The sequence below is a fragment of the Eutrigla gurnardus genome (genome assembly GCF_963514095.1).
Source record: "Eutrigla gurnardus genome assembly, chromosome: 15".
Taxonomy (NCBI): Eukaryota; Metazoa; Chordata; class Actinopteri; order Perciformes; family Triglidae; genus Eutrigla; species Eutrigla gurnardus.
The window spans coordinates 11,439,174-11,459,518 of NC_139938.1; the positions used below are offsets into that span (position 1 = coordinate 11,439,174).

A 20,345-nucleotide genomic window follows, 5' to 3' on the forward strand; every position below is an offset into this window, starting at 1 on the left:
CTCTTGTCCTTGCTTCCTTTCAAGGAATAAATAAAGACCAGCAACATTTATTTCCAGAAATCCTGCCCTGGTTACTGAAGATAATCCACAGACTAGATTTTGGGGTGAACTTTCCCTTCAATAGTGTCAGCTTAGATTTCTACTGTGGCTTTTGTTCTTTTCTTATTCCCGCCATAAGTCACAAATGTCTGTTGAAATATAATTTCTATTTGGAAAAGAGAAGGAAAACAGATGTATAATGATGGTAATCATGCTATCTATTCTGCTGTATTTTCATTACACTGGAGCGTGTCATTTGAAACGTGAAGAGAAACAGAAGAGCATCATTTGTTTCTGCAGCTGGTTGTTAAGTCGTGACATGTTTTTAATACGTTAAAGCAAAATGGGAAGTTGTGAGGGAATGATTCCGACGGGGCTGACTACAGAGATGTTACAGTGTTTTAACTTGTGAATGGGTCGTTGTGAAACGTCTTCATTCTGAACATTAAAATGTATTCAAGACACGCCTTTATTTTTATATAGTGATGGTGTAGAAGAGAACATGGGCTGAGTTCTGATGGATCGTGTAACTACTGTGGACAAACTAAACGTGTGAACAATGATGTGCAGTGTGCACTTGTATCCTCTATATTTATGTTCATGGAAAACGCTTTGTATAAAATAAATTTTCATTTAAAAGAGAAATTATCCGGTGCGTTGTGTACATAATCAAGAGTTACATTTTATTGGAATTTTCAGTGGTTACTCTCGCGTTTGAAAAATAGTTTTGATTTTGAAGTGTCCTTATTTATTTCTAATCCTAATAGCTGTCAATAGTTTACTGGTTGCTATTTGTTGGGAGGACATCCTCAGATTAAAAGTGAACCACCAGAGGGCAGCAAATGGACTTTATTTTGGTAAAGAGATGTGGAGGTTACAGGACAGACAGTCATCAACATGTTAAACCTACATCATTGTACATTGTTGTGCTAGGAAACAGACCTGAACACCATCCTATTTATGAATATGTTAAATTCTAGATATTGTCAAATTTGAAGTCATGAGTATAATGCTTTGGCACAAAAAAGGGAGAAGGGAGCCCAACTGAAAAGGGTGAGACAGTCTGAGGCTTACCGGCTGGAGGAGGGGTTTCCTAGGGGAAGTGACATCCAAAAGAAAGAGAACACCCCTCACACACACGGCAAAAAAGTGATGTGCAGACAAAGAAAATCTTAAAAAAGGGAATCACACAGCACACAGGGGACCACCACCACCCAGGAGAACCACCACCACCACCTGCCCCATCAGCTAGCTCATTCATCTCTTTCCCCACATGAGCTGGGCCCACATAAACCCCACTGACTCTCCCACCTGCTCAATCCTGTACATCAGGGTAAGAAGCTCCACCATGAGGTCTGACCTGGCTCCAAGCCCTCCCTCCCTCAATGTCATCAGCACTGAAGCAGAGTCGGAGCATATCACAACTGGCCCTGGCCTGACCTCCTCCACCCACTACATAGCCCAGATTATTGCAAACCCCCTCAGACAGTTGCCTATACTTAACAACATCCAAATCTGGGATGCAAAAAGCAAACCCAGACTTCCCAGTCCTTGGGTCTTGAGCCCCATCAGTATATATTTGTATGTACTGTCCCCACGTGTTATTTAGCCTTTCCTTTACAATTCCCCCAACTGTTGCAGTTCTCTCATGAGCTAACACACTTACATCTATCTCTGGCACTGGTAGAATCCATGGTTGTATAGTTGGCCAGTACACTACCGGGGCTACCCCCTCTTCCCCAAACTCCATCCTCCCCATTTCCTCATTGACTTTAAAAATGAAACATTCCCTTTTCACTCTTGCTCCTCCCCATTCCAATGCACCTTCCTAAGCCAACTCCCCCACATTCTCCCCTTGATGTCCCCTTAATTTACAGATATATTGCATTGCCAGCTTTGACCTTCTGATACCCAATGGGGTCTCCCCCATTTCCACAAGTAAGGCTGCAATTGGGGTGGAACGGAAAGCCCCACAGACGACTCTCAGTGCCTTTGCCTGCACTACATCTAATTTCTTGAGAATTGTTTTTGCTGCCGTCCCGTAACACAAACACCCATAATCTATCCTCGATCTGACCATTGCCCTGTAAATCATCATCTGTGTATCCTGTCCAGCACCCCACAAACTTCCTGATAGGGACCGCATGACATTTATAACTTTTCCACACTTGCTCACAATCCTGTCTACGTGCTTTTTATAGGTCAGTCTTTCATCACAAACTACTCCCAATAATTTAAACTCTTTTATCCTCTCTACTGCTTGCCCATACATTTGCAAACCTTGACACTCAGTTTTCTTATTGCCAAATACAACATATTTAGTTTTTTCCGTTGAAATCTTAAATCCCCACCTGCTTCCCCATTCCATTATTTTATTTAATGCCTCCTGGATTTTCTCTGTTATGTGTTTGATGTTCCTGCCTCTTTTCCACACTGTTCCGTCGTCCGCAAACAATGCGAAACAAAAGCCCTGATCCAATGTCTTTAAAAATGTCATTCACCATTACATTAAATAAAACTTGACTTATTACACTTCCCTGTGGTGTTCCATTCTCAATGCATGTGCCATTCGACATCGCCTCCCCCACCCTAACCTGGATGACCCTGTTCTTTAAAAAGTCCTGTATCCAGTTAAACATACGCCCTCTAACCCCTGCATCATACAGCTTAATGATGAGCCCCTCCTTCCACAACATGTCATAAGCCTTTTCAATGTCCAAAAACACTGCAACTACTCCCTCTTTATTTACCATGGCTTTCTTTACATCCGAATCCAGGGAGATCACAGAATCCATGGTATTTCTTCCTCTGCGAAAACCACTTTGAATTAGCGTAAACCACCCCTCCTTCTCCAGTTTGTATACTAATCTATCTGTCACCATTTTTTCCATTATTTTACATATCACTGCTGTTAGTGCAATAGGTCTATACGACCCTGGATGCTCTGCTTCCTTCCCTGGTTTTAAAATCCACTGCCTGTTTCCAGGCTAATGGAAGCCTTCCTTCTTTCCAAACATTATTTATAAGTGCTAACATTTCTTCCACCACTGGATCACCTAGTCTTTTAAATACCTCATAGCTTATGCCATCCTTCCCTGGTGCTGTTTTCCCCCCATTTTTTATGGCTCTTGTAATGGGAATTTTGGATGTTTGTACTTTATAATCAGAATATTTGTCAGGCTGACGCCATCCGCATCTCCTCATCTGACTGTTATGCTATGACGAAAATGAATGTCTGTTTGTAGATGATATGAACATGAGTGCCACATTGACATAAGATAATTTCAGGACTATGACGCCTGTGTTCTGTAAATCTTGACTTTGCCTGTACATCTTGTCTTTGTAAGATAGGACATGATCCGTCCTTTGGTTCCTCCTCCTTAAAAGGGAGACTGTTGTTGGACTCAGGGTCGTTCCTGCTGAGTCTGAGCCTTTGTATCAGAAGGCGGGGGTGAACCTCCTCTGCAGATTAGAATACTTAGTGGAATAAACCTCGGAGAGCAAGCAGATCCTGGTTGTTGATCTTTATTGGGCAAATCCTTTTTTCCACAACACTCTGTGCAACTCTTCCACTGAAAAGTACAAATTAACACAATCAGTGTTATTGTCATTCACCCCAAGTTTAGATACGTTTTTTCTTAGCGTTTCATTCCTCTTTCTAATGCCTTCCTCCCCGATGTTTGCTCCCCTATGTACATCCTTAAACTTACTTTCACACATTTGGGCTTTCTCTATATCACTCTTCGCTATAACTCCCTTTTCCTCCAATACTGGCATTTTCCTTTTCCTTACCACTCCTGACATACGGTGAACTGCTGCCCATATTTCTCCAACTGATGTATCCACGCCCAATTTTCCACAATATCTTCTCCAACACTCTTTTTTTGTAACCTTAATTACTCTTCTTGCCTTAGCCCTAAGCCTTTTGTACTCTATTCTCTGTCGGGCACTTTCTTAATAGTCTATATGCGCAGTTCCTATCCCTCACTGCTTTATCACAAGCCCTATTCCAACATGGCACACTTACTCTAGTTTTAGAGTTTTTCTTTAAAGGGATGCACTCATATGCACTACTTATATCATTGAACACAATGTGTTGTTCCACTCATCTATTGTTCCCTCTCCATTCACACTGTCAAGGCCACTATCACACTTACTAGAAAACTTCTCCCAGTCTGCCTTCCCATAGTTAAAAAAGGTTGGTCCAGTCTGATCCTCAGTTAACAAAGTTTTCCCAAACTTCAACAGTATTGGAAAGTGATCACTACCCATTGGGTACCTGTCCATACTGCCCCATTCTCCTACCCTTGCGTATTCACTGGATGCTAATGCTAAATCTATGCATGAAACTGCCCCCGTCTTAATTTCAAACCTAGTTGGCCTGCCATCATTCATACATACTAAACCATATTTGTCCATAAAATCCTCCACTGTGCTCCCATTAGTATTTTTTACCCTGCTTCCCCACAAAGGGTTATGTGCATTAAAGTCACCTAGCCAAATAACCGGTACCCCTATCTGTTCCATAATCTCCTCCAGATCTATTATGCTGACTGGCAAGCAGGGATTATAAAAGTTAACTATATTTACCCACTTATTGTTTTCCCACACCTTTACCACCACGCACTCTAGAGAAGAATTAATTTGCACCCTCTGGTACTTCACATCAGATCTTATAAACGTTGCACACCCTCCTCCTGCTTTCCCACTTCGGTCCTGTCTAATACATTCATACCCTGGCACCACAAAGTCCAAACAGGGTTTGAGCCAAGTTTCCTGGATACACAATACAGCTGGTTTATACTCTCCTTTAAAAACATCAACATATCTTTTAAACTCTTGGCCATTTGCGATAAGGCTCCTTGCGTTCCATTGCAATAAATAAAACATCAACAGATTAAGTATCATATTCAGTCATGTCTATTTCCCCTTCTTTACTATTTCCCTCATTCCTGCCTTTGCCCCTCCCTTCTCTCTCTCCCTCCCTCTCTCCTGCACCTCAAGCTTCTGCCTCATGAATGTGTGTAACTCCTCTGGGCCCATTTCAACCTCCTCAAGAAACCTTTCAGATGCCTCCACCACAATTTTGATAGCATCAGACCTTTTAGTAATATTCCTTGCTGCCCACACAACATCTACCATGAATGCAAGAAGTGACTTTTTTTCGTCTGTCCGCATTGTATGCCCTTTTCCTGGCAAGGGTGAGCACTGGTCCCCACTGGCCTGTTAGCTTCCCCTGTGCCCTTAACTTGTCTTATTGCCTCTGCATAAGACATATCCTTCCCAGCTCTTACTTTCTCCACTTCCACAGCTGTTATATGGGACTCACACCCTCTGAAGGAAGTAATATGTTTACCACCACAATTGCAGCACTTTGTTTTCTCCACCTGGCATTGCTTAAAGTCATGGTCCCCCCCACACTTTCCACATCTCCTGTCCCCTCTACATGCAGCTGCTGCATGCCCAAAACGTTGGCATTTGTAACAACGCAATGGTGGACGTCTGTACTCTCTCACTGTAAAACTCATATATAGGAATACTCGTGCTGGCATGGTTTCCTGCTTGAAGGTCAGCAATACAGCTGTGCCATCTTGTTTGAATCTGCGGGCACACTCAATCTCAGCTCCCTTTATATTTTCAATTAAGGCACTCTCAGTGATGTCGGGGCTAATGTAAACTACTCCCTTAACCCCTCCGCCCCCAGGAACGAAACACTCAATTGGCCTGTTCAGTAAATGACGTACTCTAATGGCCTTCGCTTTATGACCATGTGATTTACAGAAAACTATTATGTTTCCATTCCTCAGCATTCTCACATTGAGTACACCTCCCATTTTATCTTTTATTTCATCCGACAGTTTGAGGGGATTTAAAGCTTTATCATTTTTATCTTTGAACTTAACAAGAAACTTGTATTCTCCTTCTTCCTGGACCTTTGGAACCTTCCGGCTGCCTTGATCACTGTCCCCCTCACTATTTGATTCATCAGACCTGTCCCTTTTATTGCCCTCATCCTTCTTTCTGTTTCCCTTTCCCCCTTGGCCATCCCAAAACTATCCCCTCACGGGGAAGCCTTGATCGATTCATTCCCAAAGTTTCGTTTTGATACGGAATCCGTAGCAGCTCCAAACCTGTCCGATGCAGTAAACAACGCTCGCCAACAAGCCGCGCGCTGAGTCAAACTCCCGCGACCTGCGTCAAGTTACCTAACAGCCAGATATATACCGGAAGCGATGTGTTTTACTTTTAAAAATAAAATCATGAAGTATTCGGGAGAGTTGAGGTTTACTGAAGCTGAAATTACTTGTTTTTAATTTACAGCGGCGAAGCAAGTAAAAGACTGTTTAAAGTAAAAGTCTAGTCTAGTCAGAGTTTTCTTAGTATTTAAGATGAAATTTTGGAAGTCGATCGTTTAAATAGGTGCTTTGAAGATGACTTGTTTTTCCTCATCATTTGTTTTATTCGGATCACTATAGAGGTCGTGTTTTTTTACACTCACACTTACACTAGATATTTATTGTAGCCTACTGGCTGCTTTCAGAATTTTCCAAACTTAACATAGGCTAACATTTGTATTAATTCATGACGTCACCTTAAATATATACATAGATAAATTATTGTGTATTTCCCCCAGATCTTCATTGCTGCATTGTAACTTACATATTCGGAATACAATTTAAACACAATATTTAAATAACATAAAGTATATACAATTTAACAAAAATATGTGACCTGAATGTTTTAATTGTGGTTAATGAATTTAGAAACATCAAGGCACGTTAAATTATATAAAATAATAATATACTAACAAAAATAATACAGTAGGCTATAGATAAAGTAATGGGAAAATAAACAAACCGTAGGTGTGAACGTGAGTGTGAATGGTTGTATGTTGGCCCTGCGATGGACTGGCGTTCTGTCCAGGGTTTACCCTGCCTTCGCCCAATGACAGCTGGGATCGGCTCCAGCCCCCCCGTGACCCTGAATACAGGATAAGCGGTAGAAAATGGATGGATGAACTCATCAGTAGCCCTAATGGGGAACTAGCTAGCAGGAGCGGGGGGACTTCGCTCGTCGACTTTTATTTTGAAAAACAGTCACCGGAAGCATCATCCGTGTTTCGCTTAGCTTGACACGGCCGGCGTAGAAACAAAACCCCGGGTATTTTTCGCCGGCCGGTGTCTTTTTCTGCGGAGCGGCCCGATCAGCTGTTGAAGGCGACGTTGGAAGCACCGCCGGCCAGAACACGTCACCGCCCGTCCGTCAACAACAACATGGACATGCCAACCTGGACGTCGGAGGAGTCCGCACACAAGGTAACGAGTCAAAAAGCTGGATCTGGTGTTGATGTTTTAAATAGATAACAAATACGTACATTCATGTTGTTGTTTTTACAATGTTAGAATGACTCACACTAACACAGCTCATTCATTCATTGTATCTCTTTTATTGTAAATGAGTTAACACCGGCAGTGGATCAGTTTCGGCAAAATGGCAAATGCAGGTGTGACACACACACCAGTTCCCAGCTGTTTTTATCGACCTCCCAGAGACAAACACACAGACTGCCTGCATGTGCTTTAAATGCGATGGTGAGGTTGGTCTCTCAGCTGCTCATGCCCTTTCCCGTCCTCCAGGTGTTTAACGATCCCATCCACGGCCACATGGAGCTGCACCCCCTTCTCGTCCGCATCATCGACACCCCTCAGTTCCAGAGACTCCGGCGCCTCAAGCAGCTCGGAGGGACCTACTTCGTCTTCCCCGGGGCGTCGCACAACCGCTTTGAACACTGCATCGGGTACGTCCTCTCGTCTCCTGTCCAACGCAGAGAGAAAATAAAAGCAAAGTCTGCAGATTGCAATAAAGACTCATACCTAACGTGTAATAAAAGTGATGCAATGATACAACGTTTCATCTCAGTAAGCAAGTCTGCGTTTCTTGAACCATGGCCCATCATGGAAACAAATCCGACTTTACAATAAAAGCATTTAGAAATTGTGACACAAACATTTGGAATTATACACAAAGAGGCTGTTTGCAATCATCTTGAATTCTCAAAGGCTGCTCTATTTTCACAAGACTGCTTTTCACTCAATCAAGCTTTATTTTCTAAACTACACAAACCCTTGAAGCCCTTTGAAGACACAACGTTGGTACTGGAACACATTTATTTGTGGCATCACAATGATCACGGATCTGGGTGTTACAGGAAACACCCAGGACTTTATAAATAAGGGTGGCGTTCTTCTTCTTCGTGTTTCAGGCTACAATGTTTGTACAGAGTATCTGCCTTCTCTTTTCATGTGTACAAAACTTACATGTGCACTGATGCAGTGACAAAAGTACAAGACAAACAGCCTCTTTGTGTATAAATCCAAATGTTTTTTTCACAATTTCTAAATGCTTTTATAGTAAAGTTGTATTTGTTTCCACGATGGGGCCATGGTTCACGATCAGTTCATCAGTTCACACAGAATTGATCAAATACAAATATCCCTGTGAACTAATCGTTCTAAAGACAACTGTTCAGTGAAGTCAGGCTAACTTGGCTTACTTAAGTTGCTAATACTTAGAAAGATCAGTGTACTTGCTATTTTAAGTTGGACAACTTAAAAACATTAAGTAAACTCTACAAGTCGATACTAAACTTAAGGACTTTACTTACCTTTTTTAAGTGCGACCAGTTTTGGTAAGGGCAACTTTTCAAATTGAACAGTGCACAAAACGTTTGTTTGTTTATATTTGATGTATCTGTGGTGTTTTGTGGTGTTCGGGTGCAGGGTGGGTCACTTGGCCGGGCAATTGGTACAAGCCCTGAAACAGAGGCAGCCGGAGCTCCTCATCTCCGACAGAGACATCCTGTGTGTGCAGATCGCTGGACTCTGCCACGACCTGGGTGAGTCCCACGCAGGGTTCAGGTTCTCGGATTCTGGGGTTCTAGGGTTCAGGTAGGGTGGTAGGGTTCTCGGGTTCTAGGGTTCTGGACCAGGGGTTTCGGGAGACACCGAGGGGGTCGCAAGATGGTTTCATTACTTTGACTGAGATGTTCTTCTGGTAACATGGAAATGAAAGTATTGTCAAAATGAAGTCTGTACATGCAACAAAAATGTTTACTCATAAGTTACATGGAGATGACTTAGGTATCCTGCTTTTATCTAACAGTAAGCTTTTTCTGTAAAATCATATCATGGTTCTGTTCTTTTCGTCGTTCTTGCCGTGTCAAATCAACCATTTTTTATATTTGTTCACGTGCCAGGACACGGGCCGTTCTCCCATATGTTTGACGGGTCGTTCATCCCCAAAGCACGTCCAGGACTTAAATGGAAGGTAAGAAACAAATGTGATTTCATTTAGTCCTTTAGTTTCGATACGCAGTAAGTGTCAAACGAAACTTTAAGAGAAGAGTCTCTTCTAGTTGTCTGACTGCTTAGTTCCCTCCCATGTGTTGTTGGTTATGATTCACCAGAAAAATATTTGGCAATAATTGGTAAACAAGGTTTCACAACAGCGACATATGAGCCCAGGGGCCTGTACTACGAAGCAGGATTTGTGCTTAGTGAGGTAACTTAAGCGTTAACTCTGGGTTTTCCATCCTACGACGCTGGTTAAGAGATCAACATGGAGAAACACACCGCCGACTGTCCAATCAGCTCTCTTGGTGCGCGGATATAAAAAAAAAGAAGCTCGGTGGACCATGAGAGGGTCTCATAGGAAAACTATAGTGTGTACAGAGACCGGCAAAACCCTTTTTCTGTCCCTGACTATGTTTTCTATGAGAGATACAGATTCTCATCGGAGGGAAAGACTTTTCTGTGTCAGCGTACAGCCTACTCACCACTTTGAATTATGTTTTTATATTTATTTGATTTGCTCCCAAGTCCGTTTTACACCGCCGGGATTGCAGCTGAAAGAATGAGGCTGATATTGTCATAAACCACGTTATAAGAATACATCCAAGCAACACATTCATCATTTTAAAGTTATATGTTTGGCCTTTTATTGCGGAAGGACATCGTAAGAGTTTAAGGGACGAGAGAGAGCGACGACATGATTTAAAAGAAGGCCGAAGGGTGGATTCAAACCGGGGCCGCTGCAAGGAGCTTTGGTTCATGGGGCGTTAACTCTACCACAAAGCTATCAGTGAAGTTAAGGTTAACATTTAATCAGTCAGATCTAATAGTGCCCTTATGATGGGGTAGTCATATTATACTACTATTAATACGACTTCCGCATTCACACAGTCGGTGAGTTTTTGCCAGCTGTCCTTCCTGCATTTTGAGATGAAACTGTTGCTTTTTGCCTGCATTATATGTTTAACTTCTTCGTATTTCTGTAAGATTATGGTTCGCTCCTCGTACGTGAAATACGCCGCTCCGCTGCCGTAGACTGATCCATGTATGTGATTGGTCAAATGCTGCAAACGCCGCCTCTTTCATGTGCACGCGCTCATAGCTGGACAGGTAAACCCTGGGTTGAGTTAACGAGTTGATAACCAGCTTCGTGTGACCGCTTATCTCCGATTGCCTTTGTTAGGGTTACTTAAGCTGGATCTCTGAAAGATACCCTGGGTATGTTGAACTCGCTTCATAGTACAGGCCCCTGGTCACTCCCCGTGTTTTTATCCACCATGACTGTTTGTTTCCTGCTCCACCAGATGGTCAAAGCAGTAAATAATTTAGTTTCTTTTTGCAGTCGTAATTGATGTAATTTGACTTGCAAGCCTGGCAGCCGAGGGCTCGTTTGGTCATTACGCCTTCTAGACAGATAAGCAGTGCTGATAACGGCGACGGGGCACATGGTCGTTCTGTGAGTTGTGACCACAGACGGCAAGCGTGAGATAAGACGTTGTATCCCGCTGTTTCACCGGAGATAACCTTCATTTATGAGTCATCGAGCTTTCTTTTCCAACCCGGGGTTTAAGTACGAGTCTGTTGGTGTTGCAGCATGAGACGGCCTCCCTCAAGATGTTTGACCACCTGGTGGAAAGCAACGACCTGAAGCCAGTGATGGAGCAGCACAGCCTGGTGCTGTCTGAGGACCTGGACTTCATCAAGGAGCAGATCGGCGGCCCACCGGACACCGATACAGCTCACGGCATGGTGAGCCGCCAGGTCTGCCTTTGGGATGTAGCGTCCTGGGAAAAACCTGGAAAAACCTGGAAAACTGTTGACCGGTCATTTAAAAAACACATGAAAAATTAGAAGAAAAAAATAGTGATTACAATTTTCTCCTAGTCTGTTTCAGAGCTCTGAAAAACAGATTCTAAAAGCATCTGAAAGGGCGGCGTTATGTTTGGGATCATAATATTTATGGGTGTGAGTATTTTGGTTAATAACCCCAGAGGGGTATTCCATCAAACTCGCTAAGCCCAAAGCCGGGCTAATTTCGATAAGGCTCGCTACCTTTAGCGAGAGTTGCGTTCCATCAACGAGACTTGAGGCACTCTCCGCTAAGTAACCATGGGAATTTATCCGACCAAACTAGCCTGTCCCGGGGCAGGCTAACCATCAGGCTTACTTTAGCGGGGGTTTCAGAGAAGTCCGTCTGTCGGAAACAACTGTACCAGCAGAAGGTTCCGCCAAGCCTAGTCCTCGTGATTTTGTCACGTGAAAGACCAAAAATGACCAAAATGACATATTTTTTTTTTTTTGTATAATTGTCTTTAGATCAGAGAATTAGACCAACATTTTACTTTAACTATGATAAATATGTCAAACAATTTCCACAGAACCCAAATATAACTTGCAAAAACATGATATGCATAAAGATGTTATTATTAATAGCATGTTATAGACAGTGTTGGGAGTAACGCGTTACAAAAGTAATGCATTACTGTAATGCATTTCGTTTTGCTGTAACGCGGTTAATGTAATTTAAATAAGTTCAACCTCAACCGTTCAAGTTTCAAATGAGATATTACAGCAAAAGAAAGAGAAAAACAAAGTTAAATTCAAGTTCCCTTTTCTGGTTTTAATTTTCAGTTAATTCAACAGAATACTCTAGATGAACTTAGCTTAGTTAGCTTGTTTCTGGTGATAATATTGAACAGGAAGTCAAAAACAATGAATGGTAGGCGATCGTCGGCTGAACACCGGCAATGCTGCATTGTTGAGGTGCCGTTGCATGAAAACGTCGCAGCAGCTCACAGTGGCGTGGTTGTTAAACACACTCCGTCATTCAGGATTTTGTCCAGGAGTTAAAGGAGTCATCACCCGGAAATCGCAATTTCTCTTGTTAAAACATGCATATCTGTGTTTGACCTCAGTTGAAACTTGCCTGAAAGGCTGGAGTTTGAAAGTGGCGCCGTTTTTTCGCTTCTGCTCTTTTTCCGAACAGGAATAGCACACAAGGGTGTGCATTCCTAAAGCACGAGATTTTGATTCTGCGCCTTCGGTGACGTCACCGTGGCGGCTACTTGCATAAGCCCACCCCTCTTTCACCACCCAACCCCGCCCCGTCCGCTACCTGAAATCGCCGAAGCGCCGCCATTATGTTTTGGAGTCTGCATGCAGGCAAGCCCCCCCGGCTCTGTCCTTCCTGCGGCGAATCAACGCGCGCCTCATTACATATTATACAATGCACATCCGGACCAGTCAAAACCTCGCGCGTAATCTCGCGTGATAAAATCGCGGTACGAAAAAGGGTCAGAACAAGCTCAATGTTTGATTAAAACTTTTTTTTTTTTTTTCTAATAAGTTTTACGAATTTATCCAAAGCGATCCAAGGGGGGCTGGATACGTATAAAACCAGGTGATGACTCCTTTAAAGGAATGCGTGTGTGTGTGTGTGTGTGTGTGTGTGTGTGTGTGTGTGTGTCTTTACTTCATATGCATTAAACATCATGGCCAAGCTTACTGTGGTTTGGTGTTCCTCTCCACAGTGGCCGTACAAAGGCCGTCCAGAAGACAAGTCCTTCCTCTACGAGATCGTTGCCAACAAAATAAACGGCATTGACGTGGACAAGTGTGACTACTTTGCCAGGTGGGGCTTCGTGATCTGGTGACGTTGGATATTGTTCGTATTGATCCGTGTTAGTTTGCCGATGACGCTTGCCTCTGCTCGTCTCAGGGACTGCTACCACCTCGGCATCCAGAACAACTTCGACTACAGCCGCTTCCTGATGTTCGCCCGGGTGTGTGAGGTGGACGGCCAAAAGCACATCTGCACTCGAGACAAGGTATGTTGTCACATATGCTTGTTGAAAAAGCAACTTGTCTATATGCAACAAGTCAAACGAAACGGTGAACCAAAATAAGAATACTTATTATATATACTAATTAGTTCTCGTACCAGTGGAGTTTCTTTCCTTGTTGGCCGATGATCTAAACCGCCTCTTTCTCAAAATCTGGAAGAGTCTCTTCTAGTTGTCTGACTGCTTAGTTCCCTCCCATGTGGTGTTGGTTATGATTCACCAGAAAAATATTTGGTAATAATTGGTAAACAAAGTTTCTCAACAGCGACATACAGCCCAGACATGGATGTGATCTGAACCAGGAAACAGGATTGTTTGAGAAGAGCTCCTGTTTTTTTGGTCCAAAAACACACCCAAGTTATCGTTATCTAATAACCATCAAAATTAAATACATTTTGGTAAGAAAGAAACCTGAACACCTGAAAGGGTTACTTCAAGTAGTTGCAAAGGCCGTTTATCTAAATCGGATAGACGATAAATATATAAATAAATATAAATGAACAGTTGTTTATTTCAGGGTACTTTTATTTCATAATTCCACCTTTATTTATTTCAGGAGACTTATATGTGCTAATGCAGCATTTAGTTATTTACGTGTACTTTTATTGCATAATGCAACATGTATTCAATTATTTAAGGGAACTTATATTTCATAATTCCACCGTTATCAATTCAGGGGGCTCTTCTAAGAGGAACCAGTGAAATTTCTAAATGAGCCAACAGTTGTGGAATAAGTTACGGACACAACGTTCCATTCATGGTTTAGTTTATTATCAGGTTGGCTACTATCGGAGCCCAGGTCCACGTTCTAATGAGCTGTAAAATCAAAATGCCGTTAACTTGTTCTAACAGGAGGCGGGCAACCTGTACGAGATGTTCCACACCAGGAACAGCCTCCACAGAAGAGCCTACCAGCACCCAGTGGGCAACATCATCGAGACCATGTGAGTAGCCGGTCGTTGTCTTTACATCACGATAAATGACATCACGATTCGCCGTCCCTCGTACGATATGCAGCAGAATGGTTTGAAAATGACATGTTTGGTTTTAACCAGGATCACAGAGGCCTTCTTAAAAGCAGACGGGCACATCAAGATCAAAGGTTCGAAGGGGCAGATGTTCACTCTGTCCACATCCATCGATGACATGGTGGCCTACACCAAGCTGACAGGTCTGTAGAAACCCTTCAGACACAGGGAAGAGGTGGGCAATCCGGTTCTGAAGAGTGAAGCCAAGGCTGAAGTGCCTTAAACTGTCATTCTCCCTGCTGGCCACCAGGGGGCGACTCCTCTCTGGTTGTATAGAAGTCTATGAGAAAATGGTCCCACATATCTTTTGATGTATTATCTCAGTAAACATTGTTTATGGTCTCAATCTCTAGTTTCAAGACTTCTTTAATACAGCGTGATGTTTATTAAATTATGGTCCGTTTCATCATGTTATTTTGTGATGTGCAACTCTATACAAACATAAAAGTAATTAAATGCAAAAACTTTAAATCCCTGCTTTAAACCCAGTTCATTAAATGTGGACGATGGTGTATATTTTTGCACTTTTATTGCACTATTTAGTTTGTTTACCTCTTCATATGACATTTGTTTGTATTAAATGTAGTGAGGGGATTTTAACATGTCTGTGTTTTTATGCTGAAAACCACATGGTAAATTAAGATGAATTCAGTGACTTATTAGGTGACTGCGGTGTCTTTGCTTGAACTAAGCTAAGTTTGTCCTTGTAGATCACGTTTTCGAACAGATACTCAACTCCTCCTCCGATGAGCTGGCCGAGTCCAGGCGCATTCTGCTCAACGTCGTCTGTCGACGCCTCTACAAGTATCTGGGCCAAACCCAGCCAGGGGAAACCGACATAGTCAACCAGGTGTGTGTTTGTCTTAATCTACTTTTTATAGTGTACATCGTCAGCTAAGAATTATTCCAGTCGATGATGATTCTCCAAATTATTGACAATTCATTTTCAATAAATTATACTTGTTTGTGTCTGCAAAAAACTACTGGATATCCTGATTTGGATTTTTGTACAAAAGCTTTATGATATGTTACCACCATGATAAAACAAAGTAAGGTAATCTCATGTAATGAAATGAGCTTCATCACTTCTCCATCTTCCTCGTCTACAAGGAGATGAGTCCCATCTTCGAGGAAGAACTGGCTCGATCCAAACCAAGCGGCTCCCCGGACGACGGTCTGCAGGCAGAGGACTTTGTAGTCAGTGTGAGTGTTTAATTCATTCTTGTAAACAGCACTGTGCTTTTATTGATTTATGTATGATTAATTATGCATGTTTATATTAAGCTAATGCATTTGCTTTTAGATCATCTCTATGGACTACGGGATGAGGGAGGAAAACCCCATCAACAACATGCATTTCTATTCCAAGGCTGACCCAACCAAAGCCCACAAGATCAGCAAGGACCTGGTCAGAGCTGCAGTTCACGGAAACCAAATCTTTATCCGTCTTTTCTTCGTTTTTGTCTCCGTCTGTAAAAAGATAAGCTGCCTTCTTTGTCGCCAGGTGTCTAAACTTCTGCCGGAGCAGTTTGCTGAGCAGCTGATCAGAGTCTACTGCAAGAAGACGGACGAGGGGAGTCTGGAGGCAGCCAAGAGACACTTTGAGCAGTGGTGCATGGACAAGAACTTCTCCAAGCCCACGGTAATATTTATGTGCAGGGATCCCCCCGGAGTCACAGGAGACGGTGGTGGGAAGCATTAAATAAGCATTAACTAGCACTCCAAGACAGCAATGGAAGGTGAACTGAGCTTTGAGTCTCATTTGCTCTTCATGCTTTTTTTCTTTATTCACACACAGTACGGGCTGAGCTGACTCCTCTGAAAGGCAGCTGGGCCGACCACGAGGGTGGGGAAGGGGAGCGTGATCGTGGAAACAACAAGAAGAAAGCCAAAGTTCAGCTTTTTAAGTAAGAGGAAGCGAGCGATCTGTCACACATTCGGCAGACGAGACGGAAAAGATTATATTTTTCTATGAGGTGAGTGTTGAGCTCAGCAAATGAGGACGGGAAAGTAATATATAAACTCTATATTCTATATTCAGGGCTTGTACTGAGGATGCTTACATCAATATCTTACTGGTGGTTTTAGTTCAATCAGGTTTTTAATTTGGAGCTGCAGGTGTTTTACGTGTATTCCTTGTTTCTGTCCAGTAACCGGCGATCATGTTTTTACACCCTGAGCAGTAAATCATGGTCACTAGAATGTATTGCTTTGAACATGTGAGCAGTATATTTATATTTATATACATCTCATTTGTTTTAAGGGGGGGGGGGACTTTTAATATAGTACTTTGAAGTGGTTGTGTTTACTTTGCACGTTTATATTTTTCAGATGTGTGTTGTGTGGCGTTTTATTTATTGTTTTAACAGTAAGTCGCTCAACTTTCCCACTATTTTATTTTCCTTTCAACTTATAGATCTAATAATAATAATAATAATAATAATCATATAATAATAATCAATAATCAATAATAATAAGATCTGTGCATTTTAAATATGATTTGATCTTGCCTGATTGCTGGTTGTGTTATTTTGCTGATTGTGTTCCGAAGAACAATATTTTTGATGAAGAGAAGAGTTGTTGGAGACCTGTGAATCCTGTTGAAAAGGGGCTGGAAACTGTTTAAAATAAAACTCTTTTCTCTCCAGTTGTGTCCTGATGTAAGTACACTTGTTGAACACCAGAGGGCAGCTGCACTCAGTTAAATCAGAGACTTCCCTGAAATGTTAGGATGCTTTTACAATCCCAACAAATAAACACAAAACATCAGTAAATGTATCAGAACCGCTTTACACTGGATGAACAAATAGGACAAATACACCAATCCAGAAAGTGAAGCGATATATACGTATCTTATTTTTAAGATGTAATTGCATTGGATCATTAAAGAGTAATGTATAAATCAGTCAGTGATGGATATATGAACAAACCCCTCAGGTAAGTTTGGTGGATGAAAGAGCTGCTAAAGTGAAGATTTCTGGCTGATAGTCTAAGAAAAAAAATATCTTAAATATATACATGAAAGATATACATACAAAGATATACACTGTAAAATGAAATACATTTTGAAGACACTACAGATGAATAGGGGAAAAGAAAAACATGATATCGGTGAGCTTCTTGGCAGCTATATGAGCAGGAAATGAAGGGACAAATATCATTTCTAAGCATCCACTAATGTAAATGAATCAGCTTGTTCTATTTATCTCAGTCTCCTGCAGTAACACTGAAACAACACAAGAGGGCGCTTTACACTCATGAGTCCCCGGGTGCAGACGAATAGCCAAAAAATAAGGACTAACTCCTATTTCTTCTTTGGGGTTAAGGAAAGGCGATAGGAGAACTGAAAAGGATTTAGGAAAAGTTGACCGCGGTGCTCAGAGAATCCGACCGGACTTTCACTATCTACGTCATTATAATGTTGCTGATGATTGACAGCTGATGATCCGGTGATTGACGTGCGCCTGCGCTGGAGAAACTATAACAATGGACTACAAAAAGCGCGTCGTCCACTTCTCCCCATTTTGTTGGTGTTATAAGCAGCTCGGTCAGTACCGCTGCTAGCCATTTTGGTGCCCTAAGCAGAATTCTTTTATGATGCCGCCCCTCCCCCGAAAAGTAGCAGTCTTGGGGCGCCAGGTGGAGGAGTGGCTAGAGCGTATGCCATGTACTTACATACGCCGCTGACCCCGGTTTGAATCCCGTCCCGAGGTCTTTTGCTGCATGTCACATCTCCCTCTCTCTCCTGTTTTTCCACATCTGTCCACTTCTAATATTTACATTTACATTTAGGTCATTTAGCAGACGCTTTTGTCCAAAGCGACTTACAATAAGTACATTTGTCAAAAGAAGGAAACAAAGAAACCACAACGTATCATTGCCGATAAAGTAAGAGCTAAAAATAGAACAAGTGTTAGGTCCTCATCTGAGTAAAGTAGTACTTCAAGAGCAACAGTGCTAAGATCAGAGTGCTATAGGTAAGGTTTTTTTTTTGGGAGGGGGGTTGTTAGTGGGTCATGCTATGTAGAGTCGAGGTGAAGTCTGAACAGGTGAGTCTTGAGCCTTTTTCGAAAGATGGCCAATGACTCTGCTGTCCTGACATTGGTCGGGAGTTCGTTCCACCACTGAGGCGTCAGAACAGAGAAGAGTCTGGACTTTGCTGAGCGACATTTGTTTGATTTCAGCGATGGTGGTACCAGCCGGCCAGCTGAAGTAGAGGAGCGAAGTGCTCGCTTCGGGGCATGAGGTTTGACCAGTGTCTGAAGGTAGACAGGTGCCGTTCCATTGATGGCACCAATAAAAGGCGTCTATGCCTGAAAAACTCTTTAAAGTGATGGTTCGGAGTAAAATGCACCCTAGGTCATTTCCACCAAGACATCCAGCCAAATACCCCCTCGGAAGCATTTTGAGTGTTAGTCAACATTGGTCAAGATAGGGCTATCGGTATATCACAAAACACAGCAGTAGACATAATGGTGGCGAGACCCCGGTGCCTGCACAAGCCGTTCTTCATCATCATCATCATCATCATCATCACTGTCTTCATCATCTTTGCTCAACAGCTGCACCGGATTCCGCGTCCAACACCAGAACGGCGGGACACCGGGACCTCATCGCTCAGACCAGCTGCAGCCCCAACTCCGGTTCCGGAACGAGCCACGCACAAGCAGAACACGATCCCCAAAAGTGCATTATTTTTTTTAAACATTTTTTCAGGCATAGACGCATTTTATAAGTAGTGGACATATATGAAAAACAGGAGAGATAACATGCAGCAAAAGACCTTCGGACGAGATCGCAGGGGTATGCTAACGTACGTTCAAGGCATGGGCTATAACCACTCCGCCACCTGCGTGCCTTAAAATTGCTGTTTTTCGGGTAGGGGTGGGGCATTATAAAGGAATTCTGCTTAGGGCACCAAAATGGCTAGCGGCGGCGCTAAAGACGCAACATAACTTCTAGAGATAAACTTGAGTTTAATCTTAAAACAAATACATGGCTTGTATCTGTAAACACAATGCAACCACCAATGACAATGTGGGTCAACATAGAGAAGACAAACCGGAACTTAGTCGATCCGCAGAGCTCGGTTTTTTGGATCACTTGCTGTGAAAGCAAACTGAACTGTGAAGAATTGAGCAACAGTGACATCTTGTGGCCATTTGGTGTAGTCAGTTAAAAAAAGAAAGTGCTCATGTATCGGGGCAATAGTAAGGTTGTAGAAAGTACTTAACCATACTTTTTTCAGATACACAAGTATGTGTACATCAACTTGAGAATAGAACGTCTTTACTTCTGACACCTGTCAGTCACCTTTAACCCCCCCTCCTGTTGATGCAAGAATCTGTCCAATAACGTCACATTTACTCCTCTTAGTTCGTTAATAAGAAGTCGGTATGAACAGGACCCGGACCAGAACTAGAATGGGACGCGGGGAAACACCGCTGCCTGTGGACAACGTACCTTAAGTTGGACACAATTCTAGCCATCGTGCATCGCTTTCAACCCACAATACATCACGTTAGGTAGCGCGCTGAGGGCGGCTACATCAAGTCGAATTTTCCTATTGTCTATGTGAAAAGCTGTGAAATGCATTCCGGTAGCGTCGCGGCGAATGTCGAGAGACGGCGCGCGAGTTGGCCGCTCCTCATTTGCATAAAGTTGAAGTCGAATCTACTTTATGCTAATCAGAGGCGCCGGGCTCGACTCGCCGCCTCGCAAACGCTCGCGAAAATCTTCTGAACTGAATGTTGTCGATCTAAAATAAAGACAGATTCAGCAACTGCATAGCTTATTTCTCGCTTAAAATTTTTTCAGAAACACCTTTAGGTGAACTATTTTCGTAAAATAAGAGAAAGTTTCCAAACGAGCCGCCATGTTGGTCTGCGTGAACTCTGGAGCAGACAGGACAGCAGTGAAAGCGATCGTCCAATCAGGTGCAGCCATGAAGTGTGCGTGTGATTGTATGAAGGAGAGCGCCTGTCAATCATCCTCTAGTGGCAGCCCACCAAGCGTGCAATACTGGGAAGCGGCGCGTCCACTCGCGTTTAAAATCCTTGACTCGTTGCTCAATATGTGTGGCTCCG

The 20,345-nt window shown here is 42.7% G+C and overlaps 1 protein-coding gene across 3 annotated transcripts in view; it reads left to right on the forward strand.

Annotated features, from left to right (window-relative positions):
* The window catches only part of LOC311026134 (deoxynucleoside triphosphate triphosphohydrolase SAMHD1-like), a 72,089-nt gene extending 55,183 nt beyond the window's left edge, over window positions 1-16,906 (forward strand). For all 3 annotated transcript variants that reach the window (XM_084029491.1, XM_084029490.1, XM_084029489.1), the window contains exons 2-15: window positions 7,285-7,355; window positions 7,677-7,837; window positions 8,820-8,935; window positions 9,296-9,366; window positions 10,983-11,138; window positions 12,920-13,020; window positions 13,108-13,216; window positions 14,084-14,175; window positions 14,287-14,402; window positions 14,970-15,109; window positions 15,370-15,462; window positions 15,563-15,667; window positions 15,764-15,901; window positions 16,058-16,906. In XM_084029491.1, coding sequence (XP_083885617.1) covers window positions 7,314-7,355; window positions 7,677-7,837; window positions 8,820-8,935; window positions 9,296-9,366; window positions 10,983-11,138; window positions 12,920-13,020; window positions 13,108-13,216; window positions 14,084-14,175; window positions 14,287-14,402; window positions 14,970-15,109; window positions 15,370-15,462; window positions 15,563-15,667; window positions 15,764-15,901; window positions 16,058-16,072 — 1,455 coding nt within the window. In that variant the 5' untranslated portion in view covers window positions 7,285-7,313 and the 3' untranslated portion in view covers window positions 16,073-16,906. The remainder of the gene's footprint in view (window positions 1-7,284; window positions 7,356-7,676; window positions 7,838-8,819; window positions 8,936-9,295; window positions 9,367-10,982; window positions 11,139-12,919; window positions 13,021-13,107; window positions 13,217-14,083; window positions 14,176-14,286; window positions 14,403-14,969; window positions 15,110-15,369; window positions 15,463-15,562; window positions 15,668-15,763; window positions 15,902-16,057) is intronic.
* The last annotated feature ends 3,439 nt before the right edge of the window (window positions 16,907-20,345 follow it).